This window comes from Xiphophorus maculatus, chromosome 21 (genome assembly GCF_002775205.1).
Source record: "Xiphophorus maculatus strain JP 163 A chromosome 21, X_maculatus-5.0-male, whole genome shotgun sequence".
In the NCBI taxonomy this organism is placed as follows: Eukaryota; Metazoa; Chordata; class Actinopteri; order Cyprinodontiformes; family Poeciliidae; genus Xiphophorus; species Xiphophorus maculatus.
The window spans coordinates 22,628,236-22,647,943 of NC_036463.1; the positions used below are offsets into that span (position 1 = coordinate 22,628,236).

The following is a 19,708-nucleotide window of genomic DNA, read 5'->3' on the forward strand; positions in this document are numbered from 1 at the left end:
AAACGAAGCCTTTATGTAGTATTCTGTTACAGCTGCGCTCCATAGGTGACCTTGTGGATCTGTTTGTCTGGCCGTGTAGTAATTTACAGGTAAGCAGCTACCATAAGTCATAGTTTTTATCAGCAGTTGTATTAATAATCTACTCTATTTTTTAGCCTCCTGCTGAGTCCCTGACAACTATTAAATTTGGACGTACACTCGCTGCCGTTTTGCCTACGATGAATTGTTTTAAAAGATTTGTATGAACTTTCCCCCCGCTGCCGGGAGCATTGATGGCACTACAAACGGGATTAAAAAAAAGCAATGTTGTAGTGCTATTGTATCACTGTTTTACTCATATTGTTTCATTTTTTTTGTCTTTCTTTTAGGGACTGAGGCTTCTGTGGTGGCGGTGGTGACCCCTGGTGGCGGTGTCTTGTCTCGTGTGTTTTGTTGGAACACCCCTTTTTTTGTAGTGTGTGTGTTTGCCGTGTCTTTGTAGTGTCCAGGGTGATCCCTTTTCTTCACTGGATGTTGCCCCTTTCCTCACTACTCTCCCCCCACTGGTAAGCCTCAGTTTCCTTTGAAATTTAAACATTTTATAATCAACTTTATTAAAAATGCCTTCACTGTTTTAACTATTCGATTTCAGGTTATTGTTAAATTTAAACAACCTATTAAAGTTTAATAAATTTTTTGTAGAATTGTCTGAATCTTGTCTCATTCCCTGTAGAACGTACCTGTGTCCTTATTATTGGGGCCTGCCATGCAAAGCAATGGCAGGAACCTATTGCTATTCTCCCAAGAAAAGTTTCTTTATTATTATTGGGGCCTGCCATGCAAAGCAATGGCAGGAACCTATTACTCTACACCCAACAAGCGTCTCTTTATTGGGGCCTGCCATGCAAAGCAATGGCAGGAACCTATTACTCTACACCCAACAAGCGTCTCTTTATTGGGGCCTGCCATGCAAAGCAATGGCAGGAACCTATTACTCTACACCCAACAAGCGTCTCTTTATTGGGGCCTGCCATGCAAAGCAATGGCAGGAACCTATTACTCTACACCCAACAAGCGTCTCTTTATTGGGGCCTGCCATGCAAAGCAATGGCAGGAACCTATTACTCTACACCCAACAAGCGTCTCTTTATTGGGGCCTGCCATGCAAAGCAATGGCAGGAACCTATTACTATTGTCGGAGAGAAGCGTCTCTTTAAGTATTATTATTGGGGCCTGCCATGCAAAGCAATGGCAGGAACCTATTACTCTACACCCAACAAAGTGTCTCTTTATAATTGGGGCCTGCCATGCAAAGCAATGGCAGGAACCTATTACTATTGTCGGAGAGAAGCGTCTCTTTAAGTTTCTTCTTTATTTTTCTTCCGTCACCGTTAATGCGGCTCGTACCGCTGGGTGCACACCTACAAATGAGGTATCAAAACGTGCAGAAAATTCACGCCATTGGAGCTATTATTTTTGGTGGGATTTGGGCTTAACGTGGCGACATAATTCGCAAAAAACTGCGAAAAAAACCCCCATTATAAGTCAATGGGAAAAATCCTGGAAATACCCTATTTTTGAGGATTTGCTGTGTCGTCACAAATTCACCTAGAAATGCCATTCAAATTTCATTTTGTAGATACGTCTGTGATCTCTTTGAAAGTGAAGACGGCTCGTCGATACCAGTTACGGTTTGTCCACAATTTGCCTCTAAGCGACCCAAAGTTTCTCATTTTTCTTCAAATTAGAGTGACAGCCCATCTCGGTTCATATCTGGGCACAACATTTCTTTCTCTCATCGCTGTAAATGCTCTGAGTGAGGTACAGATATGAATCTCGGGACTATCGCAGAAGACACATTGAACTGTCATACGCTTAAAACGCTTTTCGAATATGTATTACGGTTCCCGAACAAGAAGGATTTGTTTCCAATGCTTTTTTTCAGTAAAGTGTGTTTGCTCAAACACACTTGTGTGTTTGAGAGCTCACAGCTCAGAGCTCACACCTGCTGAGACCATTATTTGCCATAGCAACGGAACTCAAGAGGCTATTGGCTGCTCATTAGGACTACAAAAACGCATCACTGTAGTTCTATCTACCCTCAGTTGAAACAGATCAGGACTGAGAACTGGCCTTTAGAACTACCTGCTGCTATCGGCTGTATATAACTGATTTAACTCAGTAACTGTTACACATGGGATTAGTTTGGAACTTTAAAATGGAGCATAATAATAATTTCAAAATAAAAGCCTTGAATATTTTACATGACGTAATTGCTCTTTTTGGCCGTATATGACTTTTTCATCCAAAGCAATGTTACACATGGGATTAGTTCGGAACTTTAAAATGGAGCATAATAATAATTTCAAAATAAAAGCCTTGAATATTTTTACATCAGGTAATTGCTGTTTTTGGCCGTATATGACTTTTTCATCCAAAGCACTGTTACACATGGGATTAGTTTGGAACTTTAAAATGGAGCATAATAATAATTTCAAAATAAAAGCCCTGAATATTTTTACATCATGTAATTGCTCTTTTTGGCTTTATCTGACTTTTCCATCCAAAGCACTGTTACACATGGGATTAGTTTGGAACTTTAAAATTAAGCATACTGAAAATTTCAAAATAAAAGCCTTGAATATTTTACATGACGTAATTGCTCTTTTTGGCCGTATATGACTTTTTCATCCAAAGCACTGTTACACGTGGTATTAGTTTGGCCCTCTGAAATGAAGCATACTGAAAATTTCAAAATAAAAGCCTTGAATATTTTTACATCATGTAATTGCTTTTTTTGGCCGTATATGACTTTTTCATCCAAAGCACTGTTACACATGGGATTAGTTTGGAACTTAAAAATGAAGCATACTGAAAATTTCAAAATAAAAGCCTTGCATTTTTTTACATCAGCTACTTGTGTTTTGAGCATTATATAACTATTTTAACCCAAGGACTATTACGCATGGGATTAGTTTGGCCCTTTGAAATGAAGTTTAACAAAACTTCCAAAATAAAAGCCTTGAATATTTTTACATCAGGTAATTGCTGTTTTTGGCTTTATTTGACGTTTTCATCCAAAGCACTGTTACACATGGGATTACTTTGGAACTTTAAAATGGAGAATAATAATAATTTCAAAATAAAAGCCTTGAATATTTTTACATCAGGTAATTGCTGTTTTTGGCTTTATATGACTTTTTCATCCAAAGCACTGTTACACGTGGGATTACTTTGGAACTTTAAAATGGAGAATAATAATAATTTCAAAATAAAAGCCTTGAATAGTTTTACATCAGGTAATTGCTGTTTTTGGCTTTATATGACTTTTTCATCCAAAGCACTGTTACACATGGGATTACTTTGGAACTTTAAAATGGAGAATAATAATAATTTCAAAATAAAAGCCTTGAATATTTTTACATCAGGTAATTGCTGTTTTTGGCCGTATATGACTTTTTCATCCAAAGCACTGTTACACATGGGATTAGTTTGGAACTTTAAAATGGAGCATAATAATAATTTCAAAATAAAAGCCTTGAATATTTTTACATGAGGTAATAGCTCTTTTTGGCTTTTTTTGACTTTTTCATCCAAAGCACTCTTACACGTGGTATTAGTTCGGAACTTAAAAATGAAGCATACTGAAAATTTCAAAATAAAAGCCTTGCATTTTTTTACATCAGCTACTTGTGTTTTGAGCATTATATAACTATTTTAACCCAAGGACTATTACGCATGGGATTAGTTTGGCCCTTTGAAATGAAGTTTAACAAAACTTCCAAAATAAAAGCCTTGAATATTTTTACATCAGGTAATTGCTGTTTTTGGCTTTATTTGACGTTTTCATCCAAAGCACTGTTACACATAGGATTAGTTTGGAACTTTAAAATGGAGCATAATAATAATTTCAAAATAAAAGCCTTGAATATTTTTACATCAGGTAATTGCTCTTTTTGGCTTTATTTGACTTTTTCATCCAAAGCACTGTTACACGTGGTATTAGTTTGGCCCTTTAAAATGAAGCATACTGAAAATTTCAAAATAAAAGCCTTGAATATTTTTACATCAGGTAATTGCTGTTTTTGGCTTTATGTGACTTTTTCATCCAAAGCACTGTTACACATGGGATTAGTTTGGAACTTTAAAATTAAGCATACTGAAAATTTCAAAATAAAAGCCTTGAATATTTTACATGACGTAATTGCTTTTTTTGGCCGTATATGACTTTTTCATCAAAAGCACTCTTACACGTGGTATTAGTTCAGAACTTTAAAATGAAGCATACTGAAAATTTCAAAATAAAAGCCTTGAATATTTTTACATCAGGTAATTGCTCTTTTTGGCTTCATTTGACTTTTTCATCCAAAGCACTGTTACACATGGTATTAGTTTGTCCCTTTGAAATGAAGCATACTGAAAATTTCAAAATAAAAGCCTTGAATATTTTTACATGACGTAATTGCTCTTTTTGGCTTTATTTGACTTTTTCATCCAAAGCACTGTTACACGTGGTATTAGTTCGGCCCTTTGAAATGAAGCATACTGAAAATTTCAAAATAAAAGCCTTGAATACTTTTACATCAGCTACTTGTGTTTTGAGCATTATATAACTATTTTAACCCAAGGACTATTACGCATGGGATTAGTTTGGCCCTTTGAAATGAAGCATACTGAAACTTCCAAAATAAAAGCCTTGACAACATTTTAAATCGTACCGAACGGTGCACGTCCGCCTCGCTTAACGTTCTTGCGGTTCTCCGCGTGCCACTGGTGACGTCGCGGCGTTCTTTGGCGTCGACGCCGATTTGTGGCGCGACGACGCCGGGCCCGAACCCCACGGGGGCGCCTTGGCAGGCCCCGTCTAAATTTCTTCCGAAATTTTTTATACTTCTTTATTTTTCTTCCGTAACCGTTAATGCGGCTCATACCGCTGGGTGCACACCTACAAATGAGGTATCAAAACGTGCAGAAAATTCACGCCATTGGAGCTATTACTTGTGGTGGGATTTGGGCTTAACGTGGCGACATAATTCGCAAAAAACTACGAAAAAAACCCCATTATAACTCAATGGGAAAAATCCTAGAAATACCCTATTTTTGAGGATTTGCTGTGTCGTCACAAATTCACCTAGAAATGCCATTCAAATTTCATTTTGTAGATACGTCTGTGATCTCTTCGAAAGTGAAGACGGCTCGTCGATACCAGTTACGGTTTGTCCACAATTTGCCTCTAAGCGACCCAAAGTTTCTCATTTTTCCTAAAGTTAGAGTGCTTCTCTCGCTGATTAGAGTGAGAGATCAAGACAACTTTTTCAACCCAAATCATTTTTGAAATCGCCATCACGCCCACAAATATCGCACGATTAGTATCAAAATCGCTCCTGACATTGATACGCCTGTCTGCTCCGGTAAAATGTTTTCGAAATTTATCTAGACCGTACGGTTTTCTGTCACGGTGCTTCAGAGCAAAGTGATGCGACAGGATTTTCTGAGGCTCTCAGGCTCTGTCAGTAACAGTTCACACCTTGGTGTGAAACTTATTTAACATAGCAACGGATCTCAAGAGGCTATTGGCTGCTGATTTGGACTACAAAAACGCATCATTGTAGTTCTATCTATCCTCAGTTGAAACAGATCAGGACTGAGAACTGGCCTTTAGAACTACTGCTGCTATGGGCTGTATATAACTGATTTAACTCAGTAACTGTTACACATGGGATTAGTTTGGAACTTTAAAATTAAGCATATTGAAAATTTCAAAATAAAAGCCCTGAATATTTTTACATGACGTAATTGCTCTTTTTGGCTTTATTTGACTTTTCCATCCAAAGCACTGTTACACATGGGAGAGAGACTCTATAGGCACCCTTCTGTCAAAATTTAATCGGAGTTTGATGGATGAGTAATTAAAGACCCTAATTAATTGATTGCTATTAATCCCCCCCCCCCCCCCCCCCCCCCCCCCATCCCCCACCCATCCCCCACTCCATCTGTTACGCCATCTGTTATTTCGGCTATGTGTTTTAAAAATAGTACAATTAAAGAACTGAGTTTGATTTATGACCCTAATCATTAATTGCTAATAATATCCACCCCTCCCCCACTCCATCTGTTACGCCATCTGTTATTCCGGCTATGTGTTTTAAAAATAGTACAATTAAAGAACTCAGTTTGATTTATGACCCTAATCATTAATTGCTATTAATATCCACCCCTCCCCCACTCCATCTGTTACGACACCTGATATTCCTTCACCTTCTGACCTCTAGGGGGTTTGAATTAGCCAATAGAAACAGAGACAAGGGGTTCGGCCTTTAGTGTTTCTGCTATAAGTAATGTCGGAAAAAATCAAGCACTCTACTTGTAAGAGTTGTTCAAGAACTTTACAATGAATGGAACTAAACGAGTTCGTCCTGCTGCTGAGAAAAATGGACCTACCTCCTCTGCATCAGCTGATACGGATTCGAAGTTACCTAGCCCTAAGACATTCGCTAAGATGATGAAGTCAACACCGTTAACAAACAAATACCTGCTTGCTGAACAAGAAGAAGAGCGTGCTGCTGTATATGAGATCCCAATAGCAGTGAAACCGGATTTGGGCCCAGTGTTGGATAATCCTGTAAGCTCACCTTCATCGCCTGATGCATCTGCCTCAAACACTGTGGATAAAAGAGAAATAGTGACAGGCGGAACGTCTCTTCTATGCGAGACCCCGATATCCATCTATGACAACTCCAGGCCTAGAACGGATGCCCCAAAGAAATCGAAATTTTATCTGTGCCGCGTGCAGAGCCCGGTACTTGGATCCCTCAAGGCAGACTGGTCTTTAAAACCTCATGGTCTATGGGGGTCATGGGGTTATGTTTTCCGTTATGAGACCGGAGAGCTTTACCTGTACCAGCTGGACAAGGATGAGGAGCTTTCGCCGATATCGGATACATGCAGCCTCACCTATAATGACTGGGCAGTGCTAAGGCTCGCAATTCCTCGTGCCAATGAAGATATGGAATTGGCCTTAGAGCAAAATACAAGAGAAGATGAACCTGACCCTCGATCTGCAAAGAAAACCAGAAGACAGTGTTTCCCAACCGATACTGAAATTGGAAAGGGACACATTCTTTTCAGCGCAGTGTGGGAATCGAAAACTACTGAATCTGGGCGCTGGTCCTTAAGGGCGAGCAGACGGAGGGGCGAGAGCCTGAATTCCCCAGACCTGTTTGTGTTGGAGGCTTTCAATGTGGACTGTGGTGTATTCAGAACCATGCTGGCTCTCCCATTTGAGGCCTGGTCTGAGAAAATGACGGAAGTCGGGGATCGGATTTCAGAACTGTTCCGAAAATCTCGCTGCTGGCTCGATATTTTGGCAGTGAAGAAAACTCTGACATTTCCTGTCCTGCCATCCTCTTCTGGCCCGACCCTCTTCTGAGGACCCGCCCCTCTACCTTATATAATGAGACCGCTGCGAGGACTTCTGACACCAGACCTTTAGAATGGGAGAAGTAAGGAGCTATGGACTATGGGGATCAAACTGGGGCGAGTCCAGTTATTCTACAGAGAGCCTCTTCACTCCTCCGTCTCCTGGAAGCTACAACATGGGTCCATATTACCCGCCTTCTCCTGTTTTATACTCTTCCTCATCAGCATCATCTCCAGCACTCTCTCCTACAAAATTTCTGATACCGAGTACTCTAGCTGAAGAGGGTATCCCTCCGACAGCAGCAGCAGCAGCAGCAGCAGAGGACTCTGAGGAACCTTCTACCACCTACACCCAACCTCCAGCACTGGCAGCAGAGGATTCTGGAGAGCCTGCAACCGGCTACTCCGAACCTCCACCTTCTCCAATTCAACAAGAAGATGAAATTGATGGATGGATACCGAGCACGCTGATTGGTGGTGTAAAAACAGCCTTACTGCATCTATTCAGTTTAATCTGTGCCAAGTATGTCAAGGAAACCTGCTACGGCTGCAAAACAGATCACCCAAGCCAGCGACAGCATCAGTGCCTGGAAATACCGGAGGAAGAATATTACCAACTCCACTTTCATCGCATCACACAGCGACTCCTGACTCCACGATTCATTCCTGCTGTCCAGAAATTGCTGAAGCAGCGCCACATACAGGTTGAGGATGCAAAAGTGAAGATGATTGCAGAAACGGTTTTACACGAACTGAAATCGGCATTCGGAATCCAGACTGCAATTAACGACATGTATCAAAGCATGTCCACTGATGAAAAACTCAACCAGCTTCGTTCTGTTTCAGAGTGTTACACTCAGAATGAAAAGTAATCTCTCTTCTGTTTTGACTTGTATTTTTCTAGTTCTATAGATTTAGTTTAAGTATTATCCTTTTCTTCATCTTATTTAGCATGTTTAAGTATTTTACTCATTATCCTTTACTTGTGTTTTATGACTGATTGACTAGCATTAAATATATCTTTATACACGTATTATCGGTAAAACATTTAATTGTAATTTCTAGTAAATAATTGTACTGTTTGTGATTTCTTACTATTAAAGCAAGAATAAATCCTTTGTACTACGATCTGGTTTTGTCATTATTTATCATCCGTCCATCAAAGCAGGTGACACTAGGATGGCTGGGAAAAGGTTAATGAAAACGGTATATTACACTCCGTCACATCCCGGTAGTTTAGGAGGAATAGAGAGATTGAGAAGAGGTTTGGAGGATGAAACGGGAAAGAAGGTTAAGGTGGAAAAAGTACAAGGTTTTTTATCGGAACAAGACACTTATACTTTGCATAAACCTGCACGCATAAATTTCCCAAGAAACAGAGTTTTTGTCACGAGGCCTTTAAAACAGTTTCAAGCAGACCTTTGTGACATGCAAGCTTTGGCTGAGGAAAATGATGGTTATAATTACTTATTAACAGTCATTGACATATTTTCTAAAAGAGCATACGTACGAATTTTAAAGAGGAAGACTGCGGATGAAGTGGTAAAAGCCTTTGCATCCATTTTCAAAGATAGTCAGACTCCTAAAAAATTGCAAACAGATGCGGGTAAAGAATTTTTTAACAAAAAATTTAAAGCTTTAATGAAAAAGCACGGCATTGAGCATTTTGCCACAGCAAGCGAAACAAAAGCCTCGGTGATTGAAAGGTTTAATCGTACATTAAAAACAAGAATGTGGAGATATTTCACCGCTAATAATACCCGTCGTTACGTCGATGTTGTGCAAGACTTGGTGAAAAGCTACAATCACAGCTACCATGCAAGTATTAAAACTACCCCTATGGAAGTGAATTCAAAAAATGCCTTTCAAATCTTTCAGAACCTGTATGGTACGTCCTCGAGCACACGTCGCAAGAATGCCAAACCTAAGCTTAAACCCGGGGATCTGGTTCGATTATCTAAATTACGCGGCGTTTTTGATAAAAAATATGAGCAGAGTTTTACGGATGAAGTGTTTACTGTGGCTGATACCATACTCCGATCCCCTCCTGTGTATAAACTGAAAGATCTTGATAACGAACCAATTCAAGGTTCTTTTTATGAGGAGGAGCTTCAGAAAGTGAAACTGTGTAAAGATAAAATGTACCAAGTGGAAAAGATATTAAACCGACGCACCGTAAGGGGGGTTAAACAGGTTTTTGTGCAGTGGAAAAATTGGCCTCAGAAATTTAACAGCTGGATCAGACTGGCTGACCTTCAAGATGTATAAAAGACACCTGCAGTAAATCTTACACCTGACACAACATCATGGAGCGCTCGGTAGAGGATGAAGGGTTCTACGTTACTTTACCCTCAAACGCGGGTTTAAATGTTTTTAAGGATAATACCATTTCAAGTTTTCGTGTGAATTTAGCACAGCATATTAATTTAGAAGGTTCCTGGCAAGTTGCCTTGACAGAGATTTCTTATCCCCACACCTGGTATAATGTCCCGGAAGAATTAGCTTACTTTGAATGGAGGGATAGAAAAGTGAAAAAGGTGTTTCGGGAAAGTATTACTCACGGATACTACAAAAACGCAACACATCTGGTTGGAGAAATCGAAACTGTCCTTAGAGCAATAAAATCTGACATTTACTTTGAACCGATTTATACGTTTGTAAATAAAGTATTCTTTCAAGTAGGAGGACAATATCAAATACGTTTTCATGCTCCGATTGCTTACATGCTCGGCATGGAACCTGGAAAATGGTTAACTTTTGATAGAAAAGCTTCTCAACCAATGGACATGCAAGCAGGATTTTACATGATTTATTGTTACAGCGACGTGGTCGAACAGCAAATAGTGGGGGATAGTTATGCTCCTTTGCTGCGTACGGTTAAAGTGGACGGTAAATTCGGTGATATGATCACTCAAACCTTTAATCCCCCCGATTATCTTCCTGTGGCGCGGAAACATATCGAATCTATTCAAATAGAACTGAAATCAGACCAGAACGTTCCGATAGATTTTACCTATGGAAAGGCAATCGTGAAATTGCATTTTCGACCTGTGAGGTCACGAGGAAGCCTGAGATAATAACTGTATGAACTTCGATGAGAAACATTCGTATAAAATACGGCTGATGATAAGGTGATCATTCATACGGGCTCACCCTCGCAGCGTGAAAGAGAGTATTTACCTTAAGAGAAGAACTGTATAAATCAGGGGTAACATGAGTCAAATAAATCTGAGAGATGATCCTCACCGGTTTGTACATTATTACCATAACCAGGTAGGGGGCGCGTTACCTGGTTTCTATGGGGCGCCGGTGATGTACGGCAGAGGTATAGGGGCGGTATTCTCTAGATTATTCAGATTTGTGTCGCCCCTAGTCAAATCAGGTTTCGCCCTGGCTAAACCTCACTTAAAAAGAGCAGCCGCTAATATTGCCACAGATGTTCTAGGCAAAGCTATGAATAAAATATCTGGTTCTAAAGAGGGTCAAGAAGGGTCAGGAATTATGGTTCTGTCAAGAAGAGCAAGGACGCGCCCACCGGGAGAGCGTGCGCATAACTTACAAATACGTAGAGCACTGAAGCGAAAGAAGTCAAACGGAAGAAGGAAGGCTAAAGCGAGGAACTCTGTTCCTAGCAAAGATATATTTCAATAAAACATGGCTCTTTTGCATCACAAATCACCGGAATGTACTTTAGCCGAGTTAGATTTATTTTCAGCCCCTATGACCCAGCTATCTATAGAAGATAAGGTCTACACTGAAATTTTGCCGCTGTCGGCTCTTACGGACAACGGTCCTATCGAATTTATGATCCCGGGAGGAGAGAAATATCTGGACTTAAACGACACCCTGCTTCATCTACGCATCAAGATCACCAACGCCGATGGTAGCAACCTAGCTAATGACGCTGCTGTGGGATTAATTAATTATCCTCTTAACACAATATTTTCCCAATGCGACGTCACGTTGGGAGACCGTCTGATATCTCAGTCGAGTTCCACCCACCCTTACAGGGCAGTGATTGAAACTTTACTTAATTTCTCTCAAGATACGCTGAGAAGCCAATTTAGCGCAGGTCTTTTTTACAAAGATACGGCGGGAGCCATAGACTCTATAGTTGTAAATAATGGTCCAAACCAGGGTTTAAATAAAAGGGCCTCCTTCACCGCTGAGTCCAGAGAAGTGCACCTGTTGGGGGCACTGCATGCCGATATATTTTTCTGTGAGAGGGTGCTGCTTAATTCTGTGGATTTAAGGATTAAATTAACAAGAGCCAGCGATGCATTTTGTCTGATGGGAGCCCGTGACTCAACTTTTCGATTGAAAATTTTGGGGGCTTCTCTTTTTGTGAAAAAAGTATCGGTTTCTCCCGCGGTCCGTTTAGGACACGCTTCTGCTTTAATGCGGGGAAATGCGTTGTACCCACTTTCCAGAGTTAATGTTAAAACATATTCTATCCCTGAAAACTCAAGAATATGTACTCAGGAGAACCTATTTTTGGGGGCTATACCAAAGTATATAGTTCTGGGAATGGTTCATCACGAGGCCTTCACAGGAAGAAGGGACTTGTCACCTTTTCATTTTAAACATATGGACGTTGAGTACTTGGCTCTGTGCCAGGAGGGCAAACAGATCCCCGGCAAAGCTTTCCAGCCCCAATTCAACCAAGGAATATCGGTCAGAGAATTTTACAACATATTCTCTGCATCAGGCCGTCATCTTAAAGACCTTCCGCTGAGCATAGACCGAACTGATTTTAACCAGGGATACTCACTGTTTGTCTTTAATCTCAACCCTGGAGAGGACGCAGACGCATTATCACCGGTTTCTAACGGAAACTTGAGGTTAGAGATCCGGTTCAGAGTCCCATTACCACACACGACCACGCTAATCGTCTATACGTGTTACGATTCTATTCTGGAGATCAATTCTAAAAGAGAGGTTTTGGTGGATTATTATTAATCATGAATAATCATCAACTTGAGAGTCTGCTACACCAGCTGTTGGGGAAAGTATTTTGCGGAGTCTGGGCATGCGATGAACTGTCTTTGCTCTCACACGAGTACGCAGGACCCGCATATTTTATTGTGAACACGCATCCTGCTCACATGCCCGGAGAACACTGGCTAGCTCTTACTTTGGAAGGGAACGGTATTGCCACGTTTTTTGACTCCTACGGCTTTCGGCCAGACTTTGATTTCTATCCAACAAGCATCGTAAAATTTCTGAAAGACAGGTCTTCAAAAATAATATATCATAATAATCAACTTCAAGATACTCTGTCTGTTGTTTGCGGTCATCATTGTGTTTATTACTTATGTAATAGAGCATGTGGTTTATCAATGCAACAAGTGCTTGATTCATACCCCGGGGATGTGAAAAAAAACGATGTCATGGTTTCAGATTTTGTGAAAAAATATCAGCGCTGTGTAAAACACCAAAAGTTTTGTTCTTTTCACCACGGAACATGTTCTATGCAAATGTTTAAAGATTGTCACAAATTGTTAACATGATTTTCTAATATTAGTGTATTAAAACAAGAGACTGTACACCTGAAAAATTCTTTAATAAAATATTTTATTGGAAAAAAGAATTGTTGTCAGAGAGTTTATGGAGTAAAAGCAATCCAACGTGATGGTTTTGTTCTTTTACGCGTACTTTGTCTGTTTCTGATCTTATTCTGTAGATCAAATTTAGGGGATAAGATAAATTTCTTTTTACGAGTACTTTTTACATCCGTCACCTCATCCCCAAAATCAAATTTAGGGGTTAGGATAATCTTCTTTTTTTCTCTTCTGGAAGGGGTTTTGACACCGTCTGTCTTGACACGCAAATATTGTTCACGAGCTTGTGGATTATTAACAGACGATACCGGGAAATTTAATTCATCCAGTGTGGAAAGGAAATCGGTCCACCCTGCAGGCAGGAGGCTTTGGGATTTTCTTTTAAACGGGAGCAGAAGGTTTTTGAGTAAATCAACCAAATGAGAACCTTTCATGACATTTCCTTTATAAACAAATTCTGCTTTAGATGTCCAACCGCTGTTACTTTTGGACAGCTTTTTCAAAATGTATTCAGCATTTTTTCGATCTCTTTCAGGAAGAGCTTTCACAACTTCATTAGCAGTTTCATCCAATTCGGTAGTTTTTTGAATAGAATCATCTTCACGGTTTCTAAGTTCAAGATCATCCTTGGTACGCTGCACAGTCACAGAAAACTGTGGCTCTTCTAGTTGACCTTGCTTGATTAAAGATAGAGATCTTTGTAGCAAAGCATCATATTTCTTAATTTTCTCGTATGCAGTGAGCCCTGATTCATTCAAAATGGCTCTCATTTGAGAATCCAGATCCTCCTCCGCCGCATCTCTGATTGAAGTCTTTGAGGAGTTCAAATGTTTAAACTGATGAGGTGAGATGAGAAACATCTTTTGAGATGTTTTAAGAGCCATTGCTTTTGTTCTATCTGCTGAGGATTCCGCCCACTAAGTTTCCTATTAACGGAGTCAGAGCAGCTAGCAGGGGGAGAATAAATCCTCCTCCTTGACTTTTAAGAACCAGCTGTTTACGCTTTAATCCGGTTCTTTTATCCGCCAACAGTCTGATAATTTTTCGCTGCTTTTTCAATTTCCGGTGTTGAGAAGGTGTTAGTTTAATATTTCCTTTTAGAATGTTCAGAGCAATCTCACATAAAGTTTTAAGAAAATCCGGTGAGCAATGAGCTAAAATATCTTTACGCTTCTGAGGGGTGGCCTGGTAAAGAGCCCTGAGCATCGGAGCATTCCTTTTTATGCGTGCAGACATTCTGACTTACTTTGATTTAGGTACATACACCACTGGCGATTCGCCGGGTAATATCCCCGTCCTTAACCTGTAACGTTCTGGGCAGCTAGGAGTAAGATCTACGATTAAATATCCGTGAGCTTCTTTGGTTGCGTCTTCAAAACTCTCCAGGAAACTTGCTTTAGCTGATGGGAAGACTTGACGCGCTAGTATATCCACCTGTAATTTATCTCGAGGGTTCTTAAAGAGCACCATATAATTACTGTTGAGACTAATGGTGCGGCTGTATTTTCCCTGTTGAAATACATTCTGGGTGAGATATAGAACAGACATATTTCTATGATGTCGATATTGGGTGAACAATTTGGCTACTTCAGGGTGGTTAGAAGCCTGGAAAATGACATCATCCAAAATGACCAAGTGACTTTGATTCACAGGGAATAATTCTTCGTCGTCAAAAGAATCAGGCAGTCCTTCCACAAATTTAATATTTTTATTCAGTTTTTGCAATTCAGCATATAATGGTTGAAAAGAAGTAAAAATCCAAACAATATTGTCCGGTACAACATTCATGACATGCTCAAGATTTTGCAACATTTTCCCTACAAAGTATGATTTTCCACAGCCACTTGCCCCCACGATCATACATGAGAAAGGTGAATTGAACCTAGGGTCAAAGTATACCTCTTGAACATCGTTGGAATAAGACATTTTTATTTTTTTATTTTTTCCTTGTCTCTTAAACTCTAATAACCAAAAGGTAGAGTTGAACCATCAGGAAAAAGCCTGCGTTTGTCATACACAACCTGAAACCTTTTAAGAAATGTCGCGTTTCTTAAAACGAACCCTTTTTTATCGCGTTTTATGGTGTGTTGCGGTGTTTTGATAACACCGTGTCGGGACCCCTCTAAGTACCCTCCCACCAGCTCTCTGATGCTGTCAAAATTGACTCTCTCGCTGCACTCATAAGTTTGAGTGATGCCTTTCACCCGGATCACCACTTTCTTTTGATTTTTTGTCTGGTAAGCATAACTTTTAGGCCCCGCTGCTACAAATTCCTGAATGGTGTCACCTCCTAATTCGTCGGTTAAATCACCGAGATAATTTCCCAGTTCTAGAGGACTCTCACCATCTTTTACCACATAGATCAGGCTGTCTGTGTCTATGTAGAGAATCTTATCCTGCACTCGCTCCAGACAGCTGAAAAGTTTTAAACGAGCATAAGCTGTGGTAAATGCTGCGATGAAAATATTATTTGATTTGTTAGGACGAATGATGCAACGTTTGCTGTAATTCCACTGGATCAGACAGGTTTCAGGGTTGATAAAGTGAAAGTACTTCACCACGTATTTACCTGAGAAAAAAAAATTGAAATATTCATCAGGATCACTTACAAAGCTGGTCTGAGAGAGATCATTTCTTTGCGCAAACTTTCCCCAGAAGCTATTGAGACACAGTTTAGCTACTTGTCTTTTAGCAGGATTCACCTCAATTTTCCCAGCATCTAGTTGAATACCTTGATTAATTTGATAATCTCTCACATATTTCAACCTGCTCTCCTGATCCATCGCTTCAGGGGGATAACCGCTGGCTTCCTGTTTCCCCTTCAAAAAGGTGTGAATGTAGTCTTTAAAGATCGAGCTACTGCTTCTCTCAAAATGCCAGACCTCAGTGATTTTTCCAAGACGATAACCGCATTGCAATGCTTTTTGAAACTCCGCACTCACCCAAACACCTGTCAGAGATCGAGCCTCGTCCTCATGGGTGCAGATCCCCGATTGATTGTTAATATCTGCACATGTGCGGCAAAGAGTGAAAACTAGCTTACCCCTAGATGTCTTGTAGGGTAGAACTGGAAAAAACAGGCCTCGTGGAGGATAAACGGTAGCTCTGATAAAACCAAAATAGTTGACTGGATCATCGAAATCTTTGTAAATGAGGGTGGGGTGACCTAGCGGATATTCACACGTAGCATTTACATAAGGGTAGAGAGATGTGAAGTCCACATAATGCACAGACTCACCCGGTCCAGCTGTGAACCTGAGCTTTAGAGCACAAGTTCGACCTCCGTACAGAGCGTTCCGAGGGACCAAAGGTTCTGGCGCATCAAATTTTTCCAGGAATCTGATTACCCCTGGATCAGACTTTTTCATTTCATCCCACTCATGTTCCCACACAGTCTCGACTCGAACACCATAAACGGCTTGCAGAATCTTAGATCTTTCAACCGTAGCTGCATAAATTTGTTCAAACGGTACTTTTCTCAAAGGACACACTTCAGTCTGCTTGAAACACCGAGGGCAGGCATGGTAAAGACACCCGTTGAAAGAGAATATGGTGGCTAAACCTGAGATTACTGCGAATCCGTCGACAAAATAGGGTCCGATTTTGCGTTCGCCCGAGTTTAGCGCGTGCTCAATATGTAAGTTCTCACTGTCCATCTTCCACTCTAGCCACTGAATTGAAGCATTGGAGAAAGTTTTGGACCCACGCCTGTAATCTACAGCGGATGGGATCGCCAAGGATTTCTCCGGAAGAAAATTGGTCACAAAAACCTGCATGCATGCAGAAGCAATTGTGATGTTCTTAAAGGGATCCACATTTGTCTCCTTAAAAAACTCCTCTCTGAATTTAACACAACCTTGAAAAAGAATGTCCACATCATTTTTGCAATAATGCAGGGATTCTTTCTCAAAGTCAAAAATGCCTTTGGATGCTTCACCGTACCAGTCAGTAATTTTCTGCCTCTCATCAGGATTCATAAGTTTGACGCCGTACGAATCTAAAGGAGGAAACACACCCACATACTTGAGATGCTCTTCAGCGGAAAATTCGTGGGGAAAATATCCTTTCGAGCGGTCATGGAAGCCCAGTGCTTTCGGCATGGCACTCAGTTTCATAGTCAGAAATGACAGGCTATCAATAAATTTCAATTTGTAATCGGGGTCTGTAAAACAAAGAACTTTTCCTCCTTGCATGATTAGAAAAGGCTTGATACCTAACTGCACCATAGAGTTAAGCAATAAATAACTATCAAACCCACGTGCATTATGTGCGATGAAGGTGTGTCCCTTAAACATTGGTCTTCGGAAATGAAGAAGGAATTGCTGTGCACAATCCAGGCCATAAGCGTGCCATTCAACACCTTTAACAGTTTTTGAACAGACTAGAAAGGGTTTATGTACGCCGCTCTGATCGACAAATGTTTCAAAATCGTAAAACACTAGTTTGTCATGAAGTTTGTCATCAATAGTACTGGTTTGAATGTAGCATTGATGATCGTTAAGAGTTACATCTGTACCAGGAGGTAGATTTTTTTCACCGCAAATGACACATTTTGATTCGCAAATGTGTAAAGTTTTCTCTTTGTTCATAGGAACGCGATACAACCTTTTACACGTAGAACAAAATTTGATCGTCTCGCAATCGCTTACACGCATTTCAGCATGAGGTCTGTTGCGAGGTTCTTTGTGCCTATCGAAGCATGTAGAGTTTCGACATATTCTGTTACAGTCATCGCAGTGTACTGGGTTGTACTGCAATTGTCTGCAGCTGTAGCCACAGCAGACACCACAGTAACCTTGGCAATGATGGGTGTTAGAATTATTATGACCGCCGTAACAAAATTTGCAAATATATCTCGACCCGGTAAAACCTGCAAGATTCCTAATGCCATAGAAGTGATTATTATGGAGGAGGAGAAAGCAGGGATTTGAACGATTTTGGAAATCTGTTTCAAATTTAGATAAAGCCCTATCTTTTGAGGTTCGATGAAACACTACAATTTTTCTTTGTAGAATGTTTTCAAACTTTGCGACGTCGCTGAATGTAACCGCTGTCTGATCAGTTAGACCTGCCTGATGCTGCCACTTTCTTCCCTGTTCAAGAGCTTGTTTATCTGTAAATTCAGGGTGAGCTACATGTGCAAGGCTGGTAGCAAAACACAATTTATTTCCTGTATTTTCTACAATATACAGGTGACGCCTCTTCTTATTAATCAATTCACATTCCAATGTTCTTTCAGCCTTACGTTTTGAACCTCCTGTAGGATTCCCGACTATCTGGAGAATCAGCTCCAAATTACTTTCTGAGGGCAGCTCTGCATTAGATTGAACCAGCTCATCTAAAAATTCCTCAAATGCAGGCAGGATTGCGTCGTTATCAGTAACGGAGATATTTATGTGATGAGAAATATTACCCCACACTAATTCTAACTGTACAACGTCATTACGATCAGCTATTGATCTTGCAGTATTAGCCAGATCAGTTAAAACATTCATAACTGCGGTGTAGAATTCAGCGATGTCAGGTACAGTTTGGGTTGGAGGCGCGATTGATAACGATCTCCTTATTTCAATGTTATTGAAACGCTGACGTTCAATTCTCTGATTTTGATCTAGATTACCTCCTCGCTGCTGTTGCTGCTGTGCTTGATCATCTGCTGCAGAAACTGTTTCAGATGGTGACATAGATTCAGTATTTTGAAAACCTTCATCTAATGAAATGCTAGACGAAGTAGCCGATGAACCAACGGGCGAGTTTTGCGGAGATATACAGTTATTTAAACCGCGGACTGCATCGTCAATTTGTCTGAAATAGTCTGAGACTTCAGATGCGTTTAAAATATCAGAGATTGGTGATCTAGCAGGGCTAAGAGCAGGGCTCTGTGAAAAGTTATTTTCACCGGTATTCAAAGCTGAAGCGATTGTTTGTAGAATCTGGATGGAATTAATAATTTGTTGGGAATAATCTGATTGAGATTCTGTATTTTGAAAAGTTTCATCCAACGCAAATGAGGTAGCCGGTGAACCATTGGGTGAGTTTTGCGGAGATATGTAGTCATTTAAACCGCGGACTGCATCATTAATTTGTCTGAAATAGTCTGAGACTTCAGATGCGTTTAAAATATCAGAGATTGATGATCTAGCAGGGCTAAGAGCAGGGCTCTGTGAAAAGTCATTTCCCCCTGTATTCAATGCTAATGCAAGTGTTTGCAGAGTTTGGATATTGTCAGCTATTTGTTGAGAATAATCTGATTGAGATGATTCAACTCTAGCTTGTTGGTGTTCCATTCTTTACTGAGTTATAAGAGACAAATCATACATGATTCATTTCACAATCACCTTTGCATCGGAGGAAAGATTATGCAACACTGTTCTGCTGGCTTGTAGCAGGATTTTAACTTGTTCTCGGTTGCGAGCCAGAGCTTGTCGTCGTCGTCGTCCTCTGTCCGTAGGAGGTCTGTCCAGCAGCATGAAAGATTCTGCAATAAATAATTAGGAATAAACTTCTAGCAGCTATGAAATGTGATTTTACTAGATAAATTCAAATAAAATACCTGTAATCATTCCATCTAATAAAACGGTTCTGAATTGGAGATTATGTGCTCTCCTCTTCCTCTCCCAGCCCCTGGGTCCGGAAGCTGTGGAATATATTTAATATGATTACAATCAGTTAGGTAAGGCCGAATTAAAGCATTACTGAAAAAGTATTTAAAAAATAAATAAAGTAGATTAGGATAAAGTAAATACAAA

The 19,708-nt window shown here is 40.2% G+C and overlaps 1 protein-coding gene across 1 annotated transcript; it reads right to left on the reverse strand.

The window, feature by feature from the left end:
* Positions 1 to 14,657: 14,657 nt before the first annotated feature.
* Positions 14,658 to 19,578, reverse strand: LOC111606184. Its single transcript, XM_023326021.1, has 2 exons — positions 19,513 to 19,578; positions 14,658 to 19,437 (listed from the first exon to the last, which is right to left on the reverse strand). Exon 2 carries the CDS (start codon positions 19,244 to 19,246, stop codon positions 14,921 to 14,923), a length of 4,326 nt encoding a protein of 1,441 aa, XP_023181789.1. The 5' UTR covers positions 19,247 to 19,437; positions 19,513 to 19,578; the 3' UTR covers positions 14,658 to 14,920.
* Between the last annotated feature and the right edge of the window lie 130 nt (positions 19,579 to 19,708).